General features: G+C 52.3%; 1 protein-coding gene across 1 annotated transcript; it reads left to right on the forward strand.

The window, feature by feature from the left end:
- Positions 1–1,075: 1,075 nt before the first annotated feature.
- Positions 1,076–14,711, forward strand: LOC144953175 (uncharacterized). Its single transcript, XM_078883734.1, has 8 exons — positions 1,076–1,176; positions 3,158–3,545; positions 4,888–5,485; positions 9,060–9,146; positions 11,517–11,585; positions 12,818–13,102; positions 13,863–14,329; positions 14,589–14,711. Exons 2-8 carry the CDS (start codon positions 3,186–3,188, stop codon positions 14,709–14,711), a joined length of 1,989 nt encoding a protein of 662 aa, XP_078739860.1. The 5' UTR covers positions 1,076–1,176; positions 3,158–3,185.
- The last annotated feature ends 1,443 nt before the right edge of the window (positions 14,712–16,154 follow it).

Genomic DNA, 16,154 nt, shown 5'->3' on the forward strand with positions numbered 1-16,154 from the left:
TTTGAAATACAATGCGTTCATCATCATTATTAGTATGAGAATGTTTGTTTGGATGTTTTTCCACAAGTTATATGTTGTGGTTAATGCGGACTTGATTCCTTGCAAAGGGTAATGAAGCCTATTCTGATTGTTTCATCAAAGTTTTCATCTTGTGAAACATAATCGACAAACTACTCACCCTCTCACTCACTCACCCACTCACCCACCCACGTACCCACTCACCCACCGACTCACTCATTCAATCACTCATCCACTCATTCACACACTCACGCTCCTGCTCACCCACCCACTTACTCACCAACTTATCCACCTACTTATCCACCTACTCACGTACTGACTCACTCACCCACCCTCTCATTCACTCACTTACCCACTCACCCACTCCCTCACCCACTCAGTCCCCACACCCACTCATTCACACACTCACGCACCTACTCACCCACTCACTCACCCACTCACTCACTGACTTACCCACTCAACCACTCAATCACTCACACACCCACGTACTCACCTACTCACTCACCCATCCATCCACTCACCACTCACTCAAAGGCAAAGATCCCCGTATAGCCTTAACAGACTGTTGGGGCAAGTGCTGTTAGTGAACACCTATCAACGCCGGTACGACACACGAGGAGATGGGTGGCCAGCACCATGCCCGGCCGCCTTTGTCTCCCCAGTGGTGATGTTTCACACCTCACCAGCTACTCATTTGAGGCTGAGTCGACCTAGGGGAGGCCCAGGTACCAGCTCAGATAATCGCGCCGTGATTGGTGGCCGTGAGCGGGAATCGAACTCGGGTATTTTTCCGGGTTCGTAGCGCTAACCGCTGCACCACCGCTCCCGTCCCCCCACTCACCCCTCCCCCCACTCACCCCACTCACCCCTCCCCCACTCTCCCCACTCACCCCTCCCCCCACTCACCACTCCCCCCACTCACCCCTCCCCCACTCACCCCTCCCCCACTCATCCCTCCCCCACTCATCCCTCCCCCCACGCCCCCCACTCACCCCTCCCCCCACTCACCCCTCCCCCACTCCCCCCACTCACCCATCGAGGCCCTGCGCTCAAATCGCCGCGGACCCTGGAGTGAGAATTCACTTCCGCCTCAACGCCTTCACCTCGACTCACGCCGAGTCTCACGGTCTCACGGCGAGTCTCACGCCGAGTCTCACGGTGAGTCTATGAGTCTCACGCCGAGTATCACGGTCTCACACGGTGAGTCTCACGGGTGTCACACGGTGAGTCTCACGGTGAGTCTCATCTCACGGCGAGTCTCACGGTGAGTCTCATCTCACGGCGAGTCTCACGGTGAGTCTCTGAGTCTCACGGCGAGTCTCACGCCGAGTCTCACGGGTGAGTCTGAGTCTCACGGGTGTCACGGTGAGTCTCACGGTGAGTCTCACGGTGAGTTTCAGGGTGAGTCTCACGCCGAGTCTCACGCCGAGTCTCACGGTGAGTCTCTGAGTCTCACGCCGAGTCTCACGGTGAGTCTCTGAGTCTCACGCCGAGTCTCACGGTGAGTCTCTGAGTCTCACGGTCTCACGGCGAGTCTCACGGCGAGTCTCACGGGTGTCATGGTGAGTCTCACGCTGAGTCTCATCTCCTCACCGTGAGTCTCACGCCGAGGCTCACGGTGAGTCTCTGAGTCTCACGGTCTCACGGCGAGTCTCACGGCGAGTCTCACGGGTGTCATGCTGAGTCTCACGGCGAGTCTCACGCTGAGTCTCATCTCACCGTGAGTCTCACGCCGAGGCTCACGGTGAGTCTCTGAATCTCACGGTCTCAATGCGAGTCTCACGGGCGAGTCTCGCGGCGAGTCTCTGAGTCTCACGCCGAGTCTCACGGTGAGTCTCACGGTGAGTCTCTGAGTCTCACGCCGAGTCTCACGGTGAGTCTCACGGTCTCACGGCGAGTCTCACGGCGAGTCTCACGGGTGTCATGGTGAGTCTCACGCTGAGTCTCATCTCCTCACCGTGAGTCTCACGCCGAGGCTCACGGTGAGTCTCTGAATCTCACGGTCTCAATGCGAGTCTCACGGGCGAGTCTCGCGGCGAGTCTCATGGTAATTCCTTCGTTATTCACAGATTTGCTATTCGTGATTTTGGCTGTATTTGCGAATCATATCTAGAACTCAATACGACTGCTGCATCTCGAGAGAAAGAAGTGGTGAGAGACAAAGTGATTAGATGTATAAAAAAAACATTTATTACCATTAACGTAATGATAATACATCCAAAGTTCATTACACTGACACTTCGTATCCCGAATCTTCGCCTTTTGGTAGTAGTATTGCACAGAACGGCACCCGGCTGAAATCGGAAGGCACAGCTCCAAATGCCGCTGGCAACCGGGCAATGTTACTCACCGCAGAGAACCGCAGGAGACGCGACCGCCGCCACTACGCGATAGCCGGCGCCACAAACTGTGGCACACTGCAACCCTCCCAGGCGCGGCCCTTTTAAATTCCGATTCCGTTCCGATGGCGCCCAGAACGCGTACTGATGATGTGCAAGTACGTCATCGAAACGGAATTATAAAATACAACCAATGGTGTATAAGTATGAAACATAAGAATGGGTAATTTGTAGCTTTCGTGACTGCAGGAATTACTCTTTGGTTCTTTCGGTAAAGTCACGTATAAAGATAAAATAATAAATTAAATAATTGCATAGTATGCTATTATTTACCGAAAGAACCAAAGAATAAGAATGGGTGTTTTACCCTTTCTGGCAATAAACAAAGAGATGTGTTAAGACGTTCAAACACCAAAAGGATGATACCTTTTGCAAGGCATCACGTCTGCATTAACTCCACACGCTACTTGTGGTGAACATGCAAACAAACATGGCTCTGATACTAATCTACGCATTGTCTTTGAAACTGACTGGCCTACACCAGAGACAACGGCCTTCTTCATACCCTAGTTTCACCAGCAGTGTCAGACCAGATAACGCCAAAAGTCTTTGTACCGACGTACGTCATCTGAATGGAATCGGAACTAAAGCTGATGACGTAGGCTGCACGGCATGTTTGCGTTTGACGTACGTCATGGGAACGGGAAAGGGTTAAGAAACGTGCCGGGCTGTTTTTTTTTTTCTTCAGTGTCATGGTGCGCCACTCGCCCGTCTGATTCATCGCGTTTGAATTTCGGCAGCAACTGCCACCGCCACCACCGGCTTGCGATGTCCAACGCCTGCTCCTCCGCCGTTGCCGCCGCCGCCGTTTCCGCCGCCGGGCAACCTCCGGCGAAGAAGACGAAGTTCACGGGTGCCCACCGCTACCGCACCAAGTTCAACGCCGATTGGACGAGCCGCTACCCGTTCATCAGCGCCGTGAGGGGCGAGCCATGCCTCTACCGCTGCGGCGTCTGCGCCAAGGTGCTTTCCTGCGCCCACCAGGGCGAGACGGACGTCAGGAGGCACGTGGGCAGCGACAGCCACGCCAAGATGGTGATCTCGCGGGGCGGGCAAGATGGCGGCAATGGTCATGGCCTTCCGGAGACCGCGTTCGTGACGCCCGTCTCGTCGGACCTCAAGGAAGAGGTGAGAGGGAAGGGAGGGCGGGAGGGATGTTGTAGGAAGTTAAAAAAGGGTCGGAGGACCGATGTTTCGCGTGGTTTTTGCCGCAAGTTCGTGTGGTTAATGCGCACTGCTCAACCCCTGAGCTGTGAATGCTCTGATAGTTACATTTCCTTTGTGCTGTTTGCCTTTTGGTGGTCTCTGGTCTGACACCGGTGGTGAGACAAGGCCATAAAGAAGGCTGCTGTCTCTGGTGTAGGCCCATAATTTTGAAAGACAATGCGTGCATTATTATTATAGGAGCGTGTTTTGCCACGAGTTACGTGGTGAATGCAGACTTGATGCCTCGCAATAGGTGTGTCAATTTGGTGTCTGAACATCTGAACACCCTCTCTATCATTGGATGAAAGAGTTAAAGCTATTCTTATTTTTGTCATGATGATACTGGCAAAAGGGTCCCAAAGATATAACTGCGCTAGCCGAGCGATAGGTGCTCTGATACTTGTGTAGTGTTGTATATATTGACGAATACACTTCTTATGAGGCAACACGATATTTTATTGTCTCTACTACACGGTCCCTAACACAAAGGGTGTATCGGTCCCTTTAGCCGATACCTGGGGAGGTATGGCCCCCGGACTATACGGGACCTATCACTGGGTAACCCGTTCCCTATAGTCCTCCGGCTGGGACCTAGGGGAGGCTATCTGACCCGACCTCCTGGTCCGTGGGTCCTGACCACTGGCCTCACTGAGCTCCAGCCCTTAGAAGGACAGCGGAGCTTGGGGTCCAGGGTCTTATTCTCCAGCCCGATCTTCAGTCTTCAGCGTGTAGATAACTGAGCCAGAGCTCTGAGAGCTGTGGACTCGTCTAATTACGAACGAGTCAGGTTCCAAAGGTCTGTTCGTGAGTCCAACTTTACTCCTGTCGATTTCAAACGTTGTACAGCATGTACACTATGTACGGGGAATGGCTTTAAAAGTTGTATAATATCTTGTAGTTGTTGATGCCACTGGTTCTTCACGTTCTGTAGATGTAAGATGCCACTGGTTCTTCATGTTCTGTAGATGTAGATGCCACTGGTTCTGCATGTTCTGTAGATGTAGATGCCACTGGTTCTTCATGTTCTGTAGATGTAGATGCCACTGGATCTTCACGTTCTGCAGATGTAGATGCCACCACCGCCATCTAATACGCGGCGGTTGAACTTACGACTCTCGGTCCGAACAGGCAACTGGACACATGACACCGGATTGTTCATTCTTCTGAAAGTTCGTAATTCGAATGTCCCTAAGTAGAGGGAGTCTCTGTATCACCAAAAAAAAACCGGACGTGAAATATTTAGAGAATGCCATCTCCATCGCAGCCCCAAGAAGAGGAGATGCTGTCTTGTTGTGAGGAGGAGGAGGTTCCGCTGCCGCTGGAGGCGACCGGCGACGGCAGCAGCTTCCTGGCGTGGCTGGAGACGCAGGGCGTGAGCGCCGAGGTAGCCCGCGCCCTCGACTCGGAGCTGGGCATCCGCGACTACGGCCTCCTGCGCGCCTGCGTGGACGACGGGAGCGTGCGAGCGGAGCTGCTGGCCGCCGCTCGCCACCGCCTGCCCTTCGGGTTCTACGCGGCGCTGAGGCGCGCCGTGAAGGCCCTGCGACAGCCCGACGATGAAGACGGAGCAGGAGGAGGAGTGGAAGGAGGAGCGGAACGAGGGGGAGCAGGAATCGCGGGAGGAGGAGCGGGAGGAGAAAGAGTGGAAGGAGGAGTGGAAGGAGGAGCAGGAGGAGACGCCGCAGGGGCGACGCTGCTGGGAGGCCTCGTGGAGGCGCTCCTCGCGCTCTTTGGCGGCCTCAGCCGCGAGCTGCTACTCTCCGCGGAGCGCCTGGGGGCGCTGTACGGCCATCGGTGCGCCCCGGATGGCGGCGCTGTGAGCCCCGGGGGCGGCTGCGACGTGGAGTGGCACACGGAGCACGGTGAGTTAATGCTCGATTGCATACATATAGTAGTGTGTAGTAGTGACTAGTGTAGTGTATAGTAGTGACGAGTGTAGTGTATAGTAGTGTAGTGCATAGTCGTGAGTAGTATAGTGTATAGTAGTGTAGTGTATAGTATATGTATGTTGAACTTTTTTTGCACCATACGTAGCCAACCCTACCTGAGCGGAGGTGCAGGGGGAAGGACAACAAACCAAACACAAAACAGTTCTGTAAAGAAGTGAGTTTGTCAATCTAGATGATGATTTAAAAGTTGCATAAGCCTGGTCATCAATCGCTGTACATGACAAACAAGAAAATGTAGTCTTGTAAATGTGGTTTTCCCGTTTCCGGAGAATAGAAAAGTCTTGCGTATGGACTAGCGCAGGGCGAGGGGTGGTGAGTAGCGCAGACAGTCAGATGTAGGCAACTCCGGACCTCAGGAACTTTCCTCGTTATCACTCGAAGTCACGCCGCAAGCCCTTTTGGACCCAAGCGCTTAACCGTAAACAATGTGAATTCAACGCCAATGAAGCCTGCAGAGCTGAATGGAGTTCAAAAGAACTCGTAAACAAACATATCTTGTGAAAGACCCAACACAGAAGATGATCTGTAGGGGCAAGTGCTGTTAGCGAGCACCTATGAAGGCTGGCACTGTGGCACACAAGGGCGGGACGTGACCAACACCATGCCAGACCGCCTTTGTCTCCCCAGTTGTCAATGTTTACACACCGCACTGGGTACTCATTTGAGGCAGAGTCGACCTAGGGGAGGCCCAGGAATGGTTCAGATAATCGCTATCACCGGTGTTGGCCATGAGCGGGAATCGAGCTCGGGTCGCCGGGTTCATAGCGCAGTCATGCTCACAGCGACCAACACTACCGCTCACCGCAATCAGTCACTTGGATCACACGCAAGCAGAATCATCACCACAATCAGTCGCTTGGATCGCACGCACGCAGAATCATCACCACAATCAGTCACTTGGATCACACGCACGCAGAATCATCACCGCAATCAGTCGCTTGGCTCACACGCGCGCAGATTCATCACCACAATCAGTCACTTGGATCACACGCACGCAGAATCATCACCACAATCAGTCGCTTGGATCACACGCACGCAGAATCATCACCACAATCAGTCAGTTGGCTCGTACGCACGCAGATTCATCACCACAATCAGTCACTTGGATCACACGCACGCAGAATCATCACCACAATCAGTCGCTTGGATCACACGCACGCAGAATCATCACCACAATTAGTCAGTTGGCTCACACGCACGCAGATTCATCACCGCAATCAGCCGCTTGGTTCACACGCACGCAGATTCATCACCACAATCAGTCACTTGGCTCACACGCACGCAGATTCATCACCACAATCAGTCGCTTGGATCACATGCACGCAGAATCATCACCACAATCAGTCAGTTGGCTCACACTGACGCATAATCATCACCGCAATCAGCCGCTTGGTTCACACGCACGCAGATTCATCACCACAATCAGTCACTTGGATCACACGCACGCAGAATCATCACAATCAGTCAGTTGGCTCACACTGACGCAGATTCATCACCGCAATCAGCCGCTTGGTTCACACGCACGCAGATTCATCACCACAATCAGTCACTTGGCTCACACGCACGCAGATCATCACCACAATCAGTCACTTGGTTCACACGCACGCAGAATCATCACCGCAATCAGTCGCTTGGATCACACGCACGCAGATTCATCACCACAATCAGTCACTTGGATCACACGCACGCAGAATCATCACCGCAATCAGTCGCTTGGATCACACGCATGCAGATTCATCACCACAATCAGTCACTTGGCTCACACTGATGCAGAATCATCACCACAATCAGTCGCTTGGATCACACGCACGCAGAATCATCACCACAATCAGTCGCTTGGATCACACGCACGCAGAATCATCACCACAATCAGTCAGTTGGCTCACACTGACACAGAATCATCACCGCAATCAGCCGCTTGGTTCACACGCACGCAGAATCATCACAATCAGTCACTTAGCTCACACGCACGCAGAATCATCACCGCAATCAGCCGCTTGGTTCACACGCACGCAGATTCATCACCGCAATCAGCCGCTTGGTTCACACGCACGCAGATTCATCACCACAATCAGTCACTTGGATCACACGCACGCAGAATCATCACAATCAGTCAGTTGGCTCACACTGACGCACATTCATCACCGCAATCAGCCGCTTGGTTCACACGCACGCAGATTCATCACCACAATCAGTCACTTGGCTCACACGCACACAGATTCATCACCACAATCAGTCACTTGGTTCACACGCACGCAGAATCATCACCGCAATCAGTCGCTTGGATCACACGCACGCAGATTCATCACCACAATCAGTCACTTGGATCACACGCACGCAGAATCATCACCACAATCAGTCAGTTGGCTCACACTGACGCAGAATCATCACCGCAATCAGCCGCTTGGTTCACACACACGCAGATTCATCACAACAATCAGTCACTTGGCTCACACGCACGCAGATTCATCACCACAATCAGTCACTTGGCTCACACGCACGCAGATTCATCACCACAATCAGTCACTTGGCTCACACTGACGCAGAATCATCACCACAATTAGTCGCTTGGATCACACGCACGCAGAATCATCACAATCAGTCAGTTGGCTCACATGCACGCAGAATCATCACCACAATCAGTCAGTTGGCTCACACTGACGCAGAATCATCACTGCAATCAGCCGCTTGGTTCACACGCACGCAGATTCATCACCACAATCAGTCACTTGGCTCACACGCACGCAGATTCATCACCGCAATCAGTCACTTGGCTCACACGCACGCAGAATCATCACCACAATCAGCCGCTTGGTTCACACGCACGCAGAATCATAACAATCAGTCACTTGGCTCACACGCACGCAGAATCATCACCGCAATCAGCCGCTTGGTTCACACGCACGCAGATTCATCACCACAATCAGTCACTTGGCTAACACGCACGCAGATTCATCACCGTAATCAGTCATTTGGATCACACGCACGCAGAATCATCACAATCAGTCAGTTGGCTCACACGCACGCAGAATCATCTCCGCAATTAGCGGCCGTCCATAAATGACGTCAAGCATCTAGGGGGGGGGTAGGGGGTCAGACATTTGTGACAATGTGTGACGAGGGAGGGGGGGCTGAGAAATGTGACGTCACATCAAAATGCGCAACTTTAAATAAATATAGACAACATGTTCTATTTAATTAAATAGACTTTATAATAAATGTTTTCTCCTACAACATCAGAGTACGCACTACAATGACAATAGTTTAAAGCAATTTGAAGCATGTTTTTTTTTGGTGGGGGGAGCTTTGTGACGTCATATTTCAGGGGTGGTTTGACTTTTTGTGATGCCGTGTGACGAGGGGGGGGGGTAAAAAATCCTCCAAAATCGCGTGACGTCATTTATGGACGGCCCCTTAGTCAGAATCATCAGTGCGGAGAGAGAGAGAGACCACTCAGTTGATGCCTTGCATCCGGCTTTTGTTGCAGAGGAGGTGGGGGAGGCTCCGACGCATGAAATCTTGGAGGCCGATCCCAGGTGGGAGACGATGGCGGTGAAGATGGAGGCGAGTGGAGGTATTTTATTACGCGCTTTTATTTAACTCACTCTGTCTGTTGTTGTCGTATCCGCAAATCTTGTAACAAAATTTTTACCCACTTCCCAATGTGGTATCGACTGCAAACTTGGTATACTTATGTCATTCTGATGACAAAACTATATTCTATGATAAAAAAAGTATATATATATTTTAAACATTCTTTTTTATATGTTATGTTTCGCCTGGGGTCTAATTGTCCACGCTCAACTCACGTTGGCTGTAAATCATCACGGCCCCTTACGTTATGGCAAGCCTCGGGGCCACTTCCTGGAGTCGTGGAGTTCTGCCATTACTCGTACGGTACATTTCATGTGAGCGTGTTTTTAAAAAGTATTTTTTAAATATTACTTATTTTTCTGTTGTTCAATCCTCCTGCTAATTTTCGTTCGTACAGCGCTTGAAACACAACAGATCAGTTATCTATAACTGCATTTAGACTTTTCTCAAGCGGTTTGATGGCATCCGGGGTCAGCGGATGGATTCCATTTTGCACGTCCCTGAAGACGAACGTTGATCTGTGCGATGCGGGCGATGGATTGCACTTCACCGCAGTCACAATCAGGCGACTCCTCAACCCCACACTTTATAGAGGCGGTAGCCGCACCAGACCCCACCTCCGATGTGTAGATCTAACACGGTTGAGTGCAGTCCCTGGTGGGGTATGTGAATGGATGTGCCGAGGTGTCATCACCCTCGCCAGGTGTGCAGGAGGTCGTGGGTTCGATCCCGAACCCGACGCCAGTATATTTGGGGAGCAGCGGCCCAGGCAGGCCCAAGGAGCAGCAGCTCACGAGTAGCTCAGGCAGGCAGCTGGGTCAAGTAGCTCAGGCAGGCAGCTGGGTCAAGTAGCTCAGGCAGGCAGCTGGGTCAAGTAGCTCAGGCAGGCAGGAAGACCACTCAGGCCGGTAGACGGCACAGGCATACAGGCAGGCATGGTCCAGCGGTTGCAGAGATTCGTGTTGAAGTGTCCGCAGCGAGCTTCAAGCAGTGGACGAGGGCGAGCTGCTCGGAGCCGCCGCTCGACATTACGAGCGAGGAGAGCCACACGACGGGTGCGCGCGGTTCACAACAGCGGGGCAGCGGTGACGATGACGACGACGACACTCGCAACGTTGATTTCGCGGCAGCCGGTGTGCCCCGCCGCCTGACTAATGCAGTGCGCAGGCAGTCCCCGTTGAACGCTGGAGGAGATAAGTTCCTGGAAAGTGACGCGTTGAGCGAACAAGAAAGGCGTGGAGCGATCAGCCCAGTTTCCATGTAAATAATTTGACGGTAGAGTTTGGCGAGATACGGTGTTTTATGCACACCGCGCAGTGGGACAGCGGGAGAAATGACTGAGGGTACGTCGCCGCGTTACTATATCGCTGTGCCACTCAGCCGCGTGGCAGCTCAAGAAAGTAGTTCATCGTCGACCGCTCAGCAGCCGCGGTATAACGGTGTGTGTACGGCGGTATAACTGTGTGTGTACTGCGTTGTGACGGTGTGTGTACCGCGTTGTGACGGTGTGTGTGTACCGCGTTGTGACGGTGTGTGTACCGCGTTGTGACGGTGTGTACCGCGTTGTGACGGTGTGTGTACCGCATTATGACGGTGTGTGTACCGCGTTGTGACGGTGTGTGTACCGCGTTGTGACGGTGTGTGTACCGCGTTGTGACGGTGTGTGTACCGCGTTGTGACGGTGTGTGTACCGCGTTGTCACGGTGTGTACAGCGTTGTGACGGTGTGTGTACCGCGTTGTCACGGTGTGTGTACCGCGTTGTGACGGTGTGTGTACCGCGTTGTGACGGTGTGTGTACTGCGTTGTAGCGGTGTGTGTACCGCGTTGTAGCGGTGTGTTTACCGCGTTGTGGCGGTGTGTGTACCGCGTTGTGGCGGTGTGTGTACCGCGTTGTGACGGTGTGTGTACTGCATTGTAGCGGTGTGTGTACCGCATTGTAGCGGTGTGTGTACCGCGTTGTAGCGGTGTGTGTACCGCGTTGTAACGGTGTACCACATTGTGACGGTGTACCGCGTTGTGACTGTGTGTGTACCACGGTATAACGGTGTGTGTGCCGTGTTATAAGTGTTCTGCGTTCCGCTAAAAGTGTTTCCTAATGGAAGAATCTCTTTATAGCGAAAAACACGTTCAAGTGTGAGCACAGCCACGCGTTAAGCAAGGACTTTGTTCATCTCGTCAAACTTGTGCGGCCCAATAAACGCTCGCATTTACGCACGAATTTCATACATTGCGCAGTTAACCAATAATTTAAGTGCATTGCACCACACAAGAACGGATTTGTTAGCGTGCATAAACAAGTGAGCGTATCATTGTCGTTGTTATGTTGGATTTCGTCTCTCCTCTTCCCAGACCTGCATCCCTGGATGCTTTCTGCTTCTGCGCAGCGGCTGCCCCCCAAACGGGAAGAGAAGCCGCGAGGTAAAACGCTTACCGAGGTGGACCCGTGGGAGACCGTGGGGATACAGTCGATCGTCGATTATACGCAGTCGATCGTCGATTATCCGGAGGATAATCACCAATCATTATTTATAACAGTTTAATTTTGCACATTCTTGTACAACGTTATGTTAGTAGACGTTGTGTGTGTTTTTTTAGTGTTTTTAATTTGTTTGCGATGTCAAATTTGTCATAAATAAACGTACAAATAGACACAAATAAACATCCTACTGTTAAAAGTTGCTTCATTTACTGCACCCTACCTACCACTCCAATCACGAAGAGTCTGCATCACGGTGTGATGTAGTAAGTAGTACTTCTCCGCTCTTGCGTGTTTGACGATCGCCGGACTGATGCGGACACCGAATTGCACGGCGCACTTTTCGCCGCATGGCGAAAAGTCACGCAAAATGTGTATATACGTGCAGTACTTTCACTGTTTAAGTTGTACGTACGGTTGTGTTTAATGTACCGTATTTACAATATTTGACACTGGAATCAAGCGCATAGCAACTTTTTTGTCACATGCACACACACGGTGGTGCCAATGGCCGGACTGGTTACAGCCCGGGACCACCGGATAATCGATACTATGTCTGCGTATATGTATATGACTGTGTGTAATATATGTGTGTATAAAACGCAGCAAGTTGGCACGGTGGGGAGCACAGGTGGAGCGTCTGCTAGACGTCTCAATCAGTCAACCCATGGCACCACCTGGGTCTGTCCCGTGACCTCCTGCCGGCAGTGGGGAGCCTTCCAACACTTCACGCGATAGCCTCAAAAGTGCACCGCGACTGGCATAAGCCCCTAGATTTGAAGCTTTCATGGCTGCAGGAATCCATACTCTTTGGTTGTTTCAGTAAAGTCACGTAGGTAGAAAATAAAATAAATCACGACGTTTCGATTGCACCTGATGATGATTGCTTGTGTTGCAATCGAAACATCGTGATTTATTTTTTCTACCCACGTGACTTTACCGAAAGAACCAAAGAGTATGGCACAAGCACTGTGGCGACGTCGCCGCCACTTAGCGGTGAACGGTGGCCGCCGTTATATCTTTGCCGGATAATTATCAATGATCAGCTGTAATCGATGACTGTGATTGGGGAAGGTGACGACGACAGAGCACGCAGCTGCCAGGGTGCCGCGCGCCGGCACTTTAACGCCACCCGCCCCCTCCACCACCCCTTCCCGGTGCGTCTCACCCTCAGACGTGGCCGAGGATTTTCGGGCGGAAGAAGGGGGCCTTCCGCGCGACGGAGAAGAGGCGGATGGTCGAGAGCTGCGCACCCCCTGGGTGGACGTCGTCCACGCGGAAGGAGACAACCTCCTGGGTGACAGAGAAGACCTCCAGGCCTATGGAAGGGACCTCCAGTCTGCTGGTCTCAGCGCTAGGCCGGGGGCGGTGACTGTGGCCACGCGGAGAGACGTGGCGGTGGCTGCGACGGCCCCAGGCGTCGAGGCCAAGGTGGAGCTGCAGGATCCGAGCAGCGACGGTGAGGATCTGACCCCGGCGCGGCCGAGCTATGGATGAACTGCGACGTCGTTTTCGTGGCGACCGACGCCCGATCGCACTCGATCTGAATTGAGACTTAAAAACCACAATTTTGTTTTATTTTAATCTTGATTTTAAGCTTTATGGGACTGCAGGAATCCATACTCTTTGGTTCTTTCGGTAAAGTCACGTAGGTATAAAATCAAACATATCACGACGTTTCGGGCGAAACACAAGCGTCCGTCATCGGGTGGGAAAGCATGGCCTGCTGCTGAGGCAGACTGTTTTAAAAGGTTTGAAATGGGTGTAGCTCAAGGGTCATAAGATGTAAGGCCACACTGAGCTGTGTTAGCTCTTTTGTCAGAAGCGACCCTGGCCATCGCAAAGATGATAGCTCAACGAAGTGGGCTTATGATCATGATCGTTTATAGCAGCAGCAAAATACCCTAAACGCGTGATGTTGATTCTCTATGGGTGTCTGCGGTTCTCTATGCTGAGTCTCTTGAGTGTAGAAACCCACGTTGAGAGTGTTCGGTTGCTGCTATACATCTCCACGTGACGACGATGATTAGCCCACTTCCTTGAGCTATCATTTTGTGATGGCCAGGTTGCTTCTTTAGATCTGGTAAAATAAAACATAAAAAAATCTTTCATAGTTTAGCTCGGACAGATACACATGCCGGAACCGCTCGCGCTGACACGGTTAAACCCTCCAAGTCCTCTTCCCCCTACCCCCGGGGGAACTTGGCTGTTTGCGGCAGGGTCCGCGATCGCCGCCTTCCCGTGCCCCGCGTGTGGGCAGCAGCCGGCACCGGCCGGTGACCCGGGGAGGCCTCGGTTTGACTCTCGGAGCCACGCGCCGATCCGGCGTCGTCCCTCAGCCGCGACGCGACGGCACCATCGCCGCTGCGCCCGGTGCGGTGTCGCGGCCACGGCCGTCGGCGGTTCCGCGGGGGAGTGGCACTGCCTGCTGTGCGGTGGGGTCTCCGTGCCGGGGCTCGGGCAGCACCACCAGCGGGGGCAGGGCGCGGGAGAGCGGCCGCACCTCTCGAGCCCCGTCGTCACCGTGACGAGGACGATGACAACGACGACGCCAGAGACGCCGGAGGAGCGGAGGAGCGAGCCTGTCAGTGCAACCGCTCATGCCGCCGGTGTGGGAGGACGTTTGAGCTGCCCGGGCTCCTCCGGCGCAACCAGGAGTGCACGCACTGCGGCGATCTCAGCTAGCGTGGGGGCAGGGGGTGGGGAGGGAGGAGCCGGGGGAGCTGGGAGGAGCTGGGGGAGCAGGGAGGAGTGGGGGGGAGCGAGTGGGGGAAGTAGAGATGAGCGGGGTGGGGGCAGAACGGGGGAGGGAAGAGTGCAGGAGGAGGGGGGATGGACAAAGTGGGAGTGATTTTGTTTTTTTTCATTGGCCCTAGAGAGATAGCGAGTTGGCGGCCGCCAAATCGACGTTTGGATGGGCGATCCGCTCCCTTCACTTTCGGCAGTCGTACCCGCAGTGGGCCGTTGCTGCGTTGTTCAGCCCTACTGGTCGCGAAACGCTCGCTCCGGCCGCCAACGCCAGCCGGCTGAATACGGACATTTGGAGCGTGGGCTTTCACGACAAATAAACGTGCCAATTCGTGACTAGTTTACCATTGTAGATGTTGTGGGTTTCCTCTCCAACATGCAACTGGTTTAAATGCTGGACTAGTCAACTAATTGTCACGTTTTGTTGACGTGACAAACCCTTGCTGATTAGCTGTGTCGAGTGATGGTGGTTGGTTGAGCGACACATTTGCATTCACGTGATCTCACCCAAACTAACCTCCATTACGGTTTGGAGCGCGTCTGCGTTTCACCAAACGTAGAGGTGATGCGCGCATTGGGAGATGGGGAGGAGAAGCAGGCAGTTGGTTAATTTTAGAGGGGATGGTTTGCAAGAGGTCTTGGGTTCGATACCAACTCTTGACGTCCTGCTATATATTTGGAGTCTGCGCGTCTCTCTCTCTCCCCGTGGTCGCGTGGATTTTTCTCCGGGTCCTCCGATTTTTATCTCCGTATTTTTTAATCGACATCGCGCGTTCGGAATATTTGGCTGCTATTAATTTCCACGTGATAACCCACTTCGTTGATATGTATGGTGACCTTTTTTGCCAGTATCAAAAATGATGAAAATTAAGGATAGGTTTTACCCTCTCTGCCAATAAAACAGGAGTTGTTAAGATGTTCAAACACCAAAGAGATGATACCTTTTGCAAGGCATCAAGTCTGCATTGACCACACGTATCTTCGGACAAAACATGCAAATTAACATGCTCTGATAATAATGTTATGCATTGTCTTTGTGAGGCCGATTGGCCGACACCAGAGCCTTATTTATGGCCTTGTCTCGCTACCAGTCAGGGGTGTCCACCCATCCATACAGGCGAACTAATGGCGGTCACCTGGGGCGCCAAGTTAAATGCGGTCGCCATATTGGAGGGTGAAAAAATACAAATTAAAATAACGAAGATGTCATCATTTCGACTCCCCCTGTACATACGGAGGGAATCGTAATTCATTTCTTAATGGTTCTCAGAATTTATTAACGCACGATCTTTGATTCACGGCAAAAATTCTGTAAATCGCGGTATCATCGACATGTCAACAAAGGTGCTAAATATATGACGGTATTAAAGGAATTTCAGTATATCGTGTTTATAATACACCGAATATCATGGGCGTCCACATGAATTTAAGTAGGATAGCTTTAAACATGTTATAATATTCATCTACTGTGTAATCCAGTGTCATGTCACCTGTAGTTACGTCATGTTCTGTGGTGAACAACACGTTTTAACACTGGATTTATACTTAAGATGATGATTACAACACAGGCTATACAATCGTGACAATCCTTGACATTTGTATTAAAATTCATCAGTCGGCCGAACAATTGTGTGGGTGGGCGGGCGAGTGAGCGGGTGGATGTGTGTGAGTGTGTAGGTCGGCTGGTGGGTGGGTGCGTACTTGGGCGGGCGGGCGGTTTGTAATTCCGTGTACTAATGAAGTATTGGAAATGACGGCAGGAA

This window comes from Lampetra fluviatilis, chromosome 72 (genome assembly GCF_964198595.1).
Source record: "Lampetra fluviatilis chromosome 72, kcLamFluv1.1, whole genome shotgun sequence".
In the NCBI taxonomy this organism is placed as follows: domain Eukaryota; kingdom Metazoa; phylum Chordata; class Hyperoartia; order Petromyzontiformes; family Petromyzontidae; genus Lampetra; species Lampetra fluviatilis.

Excerpts from the sequence above, each read along its gene's own strand:
- LOC144953175 (XM_078883734.1), top strand. The coding sequence starts at position 3,186 with ATGTCCAACGCCTGCTCCTCCGCCGTTGCCGCCGCCGCCGTTTCCGCC. Across the intron at positions 3,546-4,887 it reads CGTCGGACCTCAAGGAAGAG|CCCCAAGAAGAGGAGATGCT; the intron begins GTGAGAGGGAAG and ends TCTCCATCGCAG. Across the intron at positions 14,330-14,588 it reads CTGCGGCGATCTCAGCTAGC|TCGTACCCGCAGTGGGCCGT; the intron begins GTGGGGGCAGGG and ends CACTTTCGGCAG.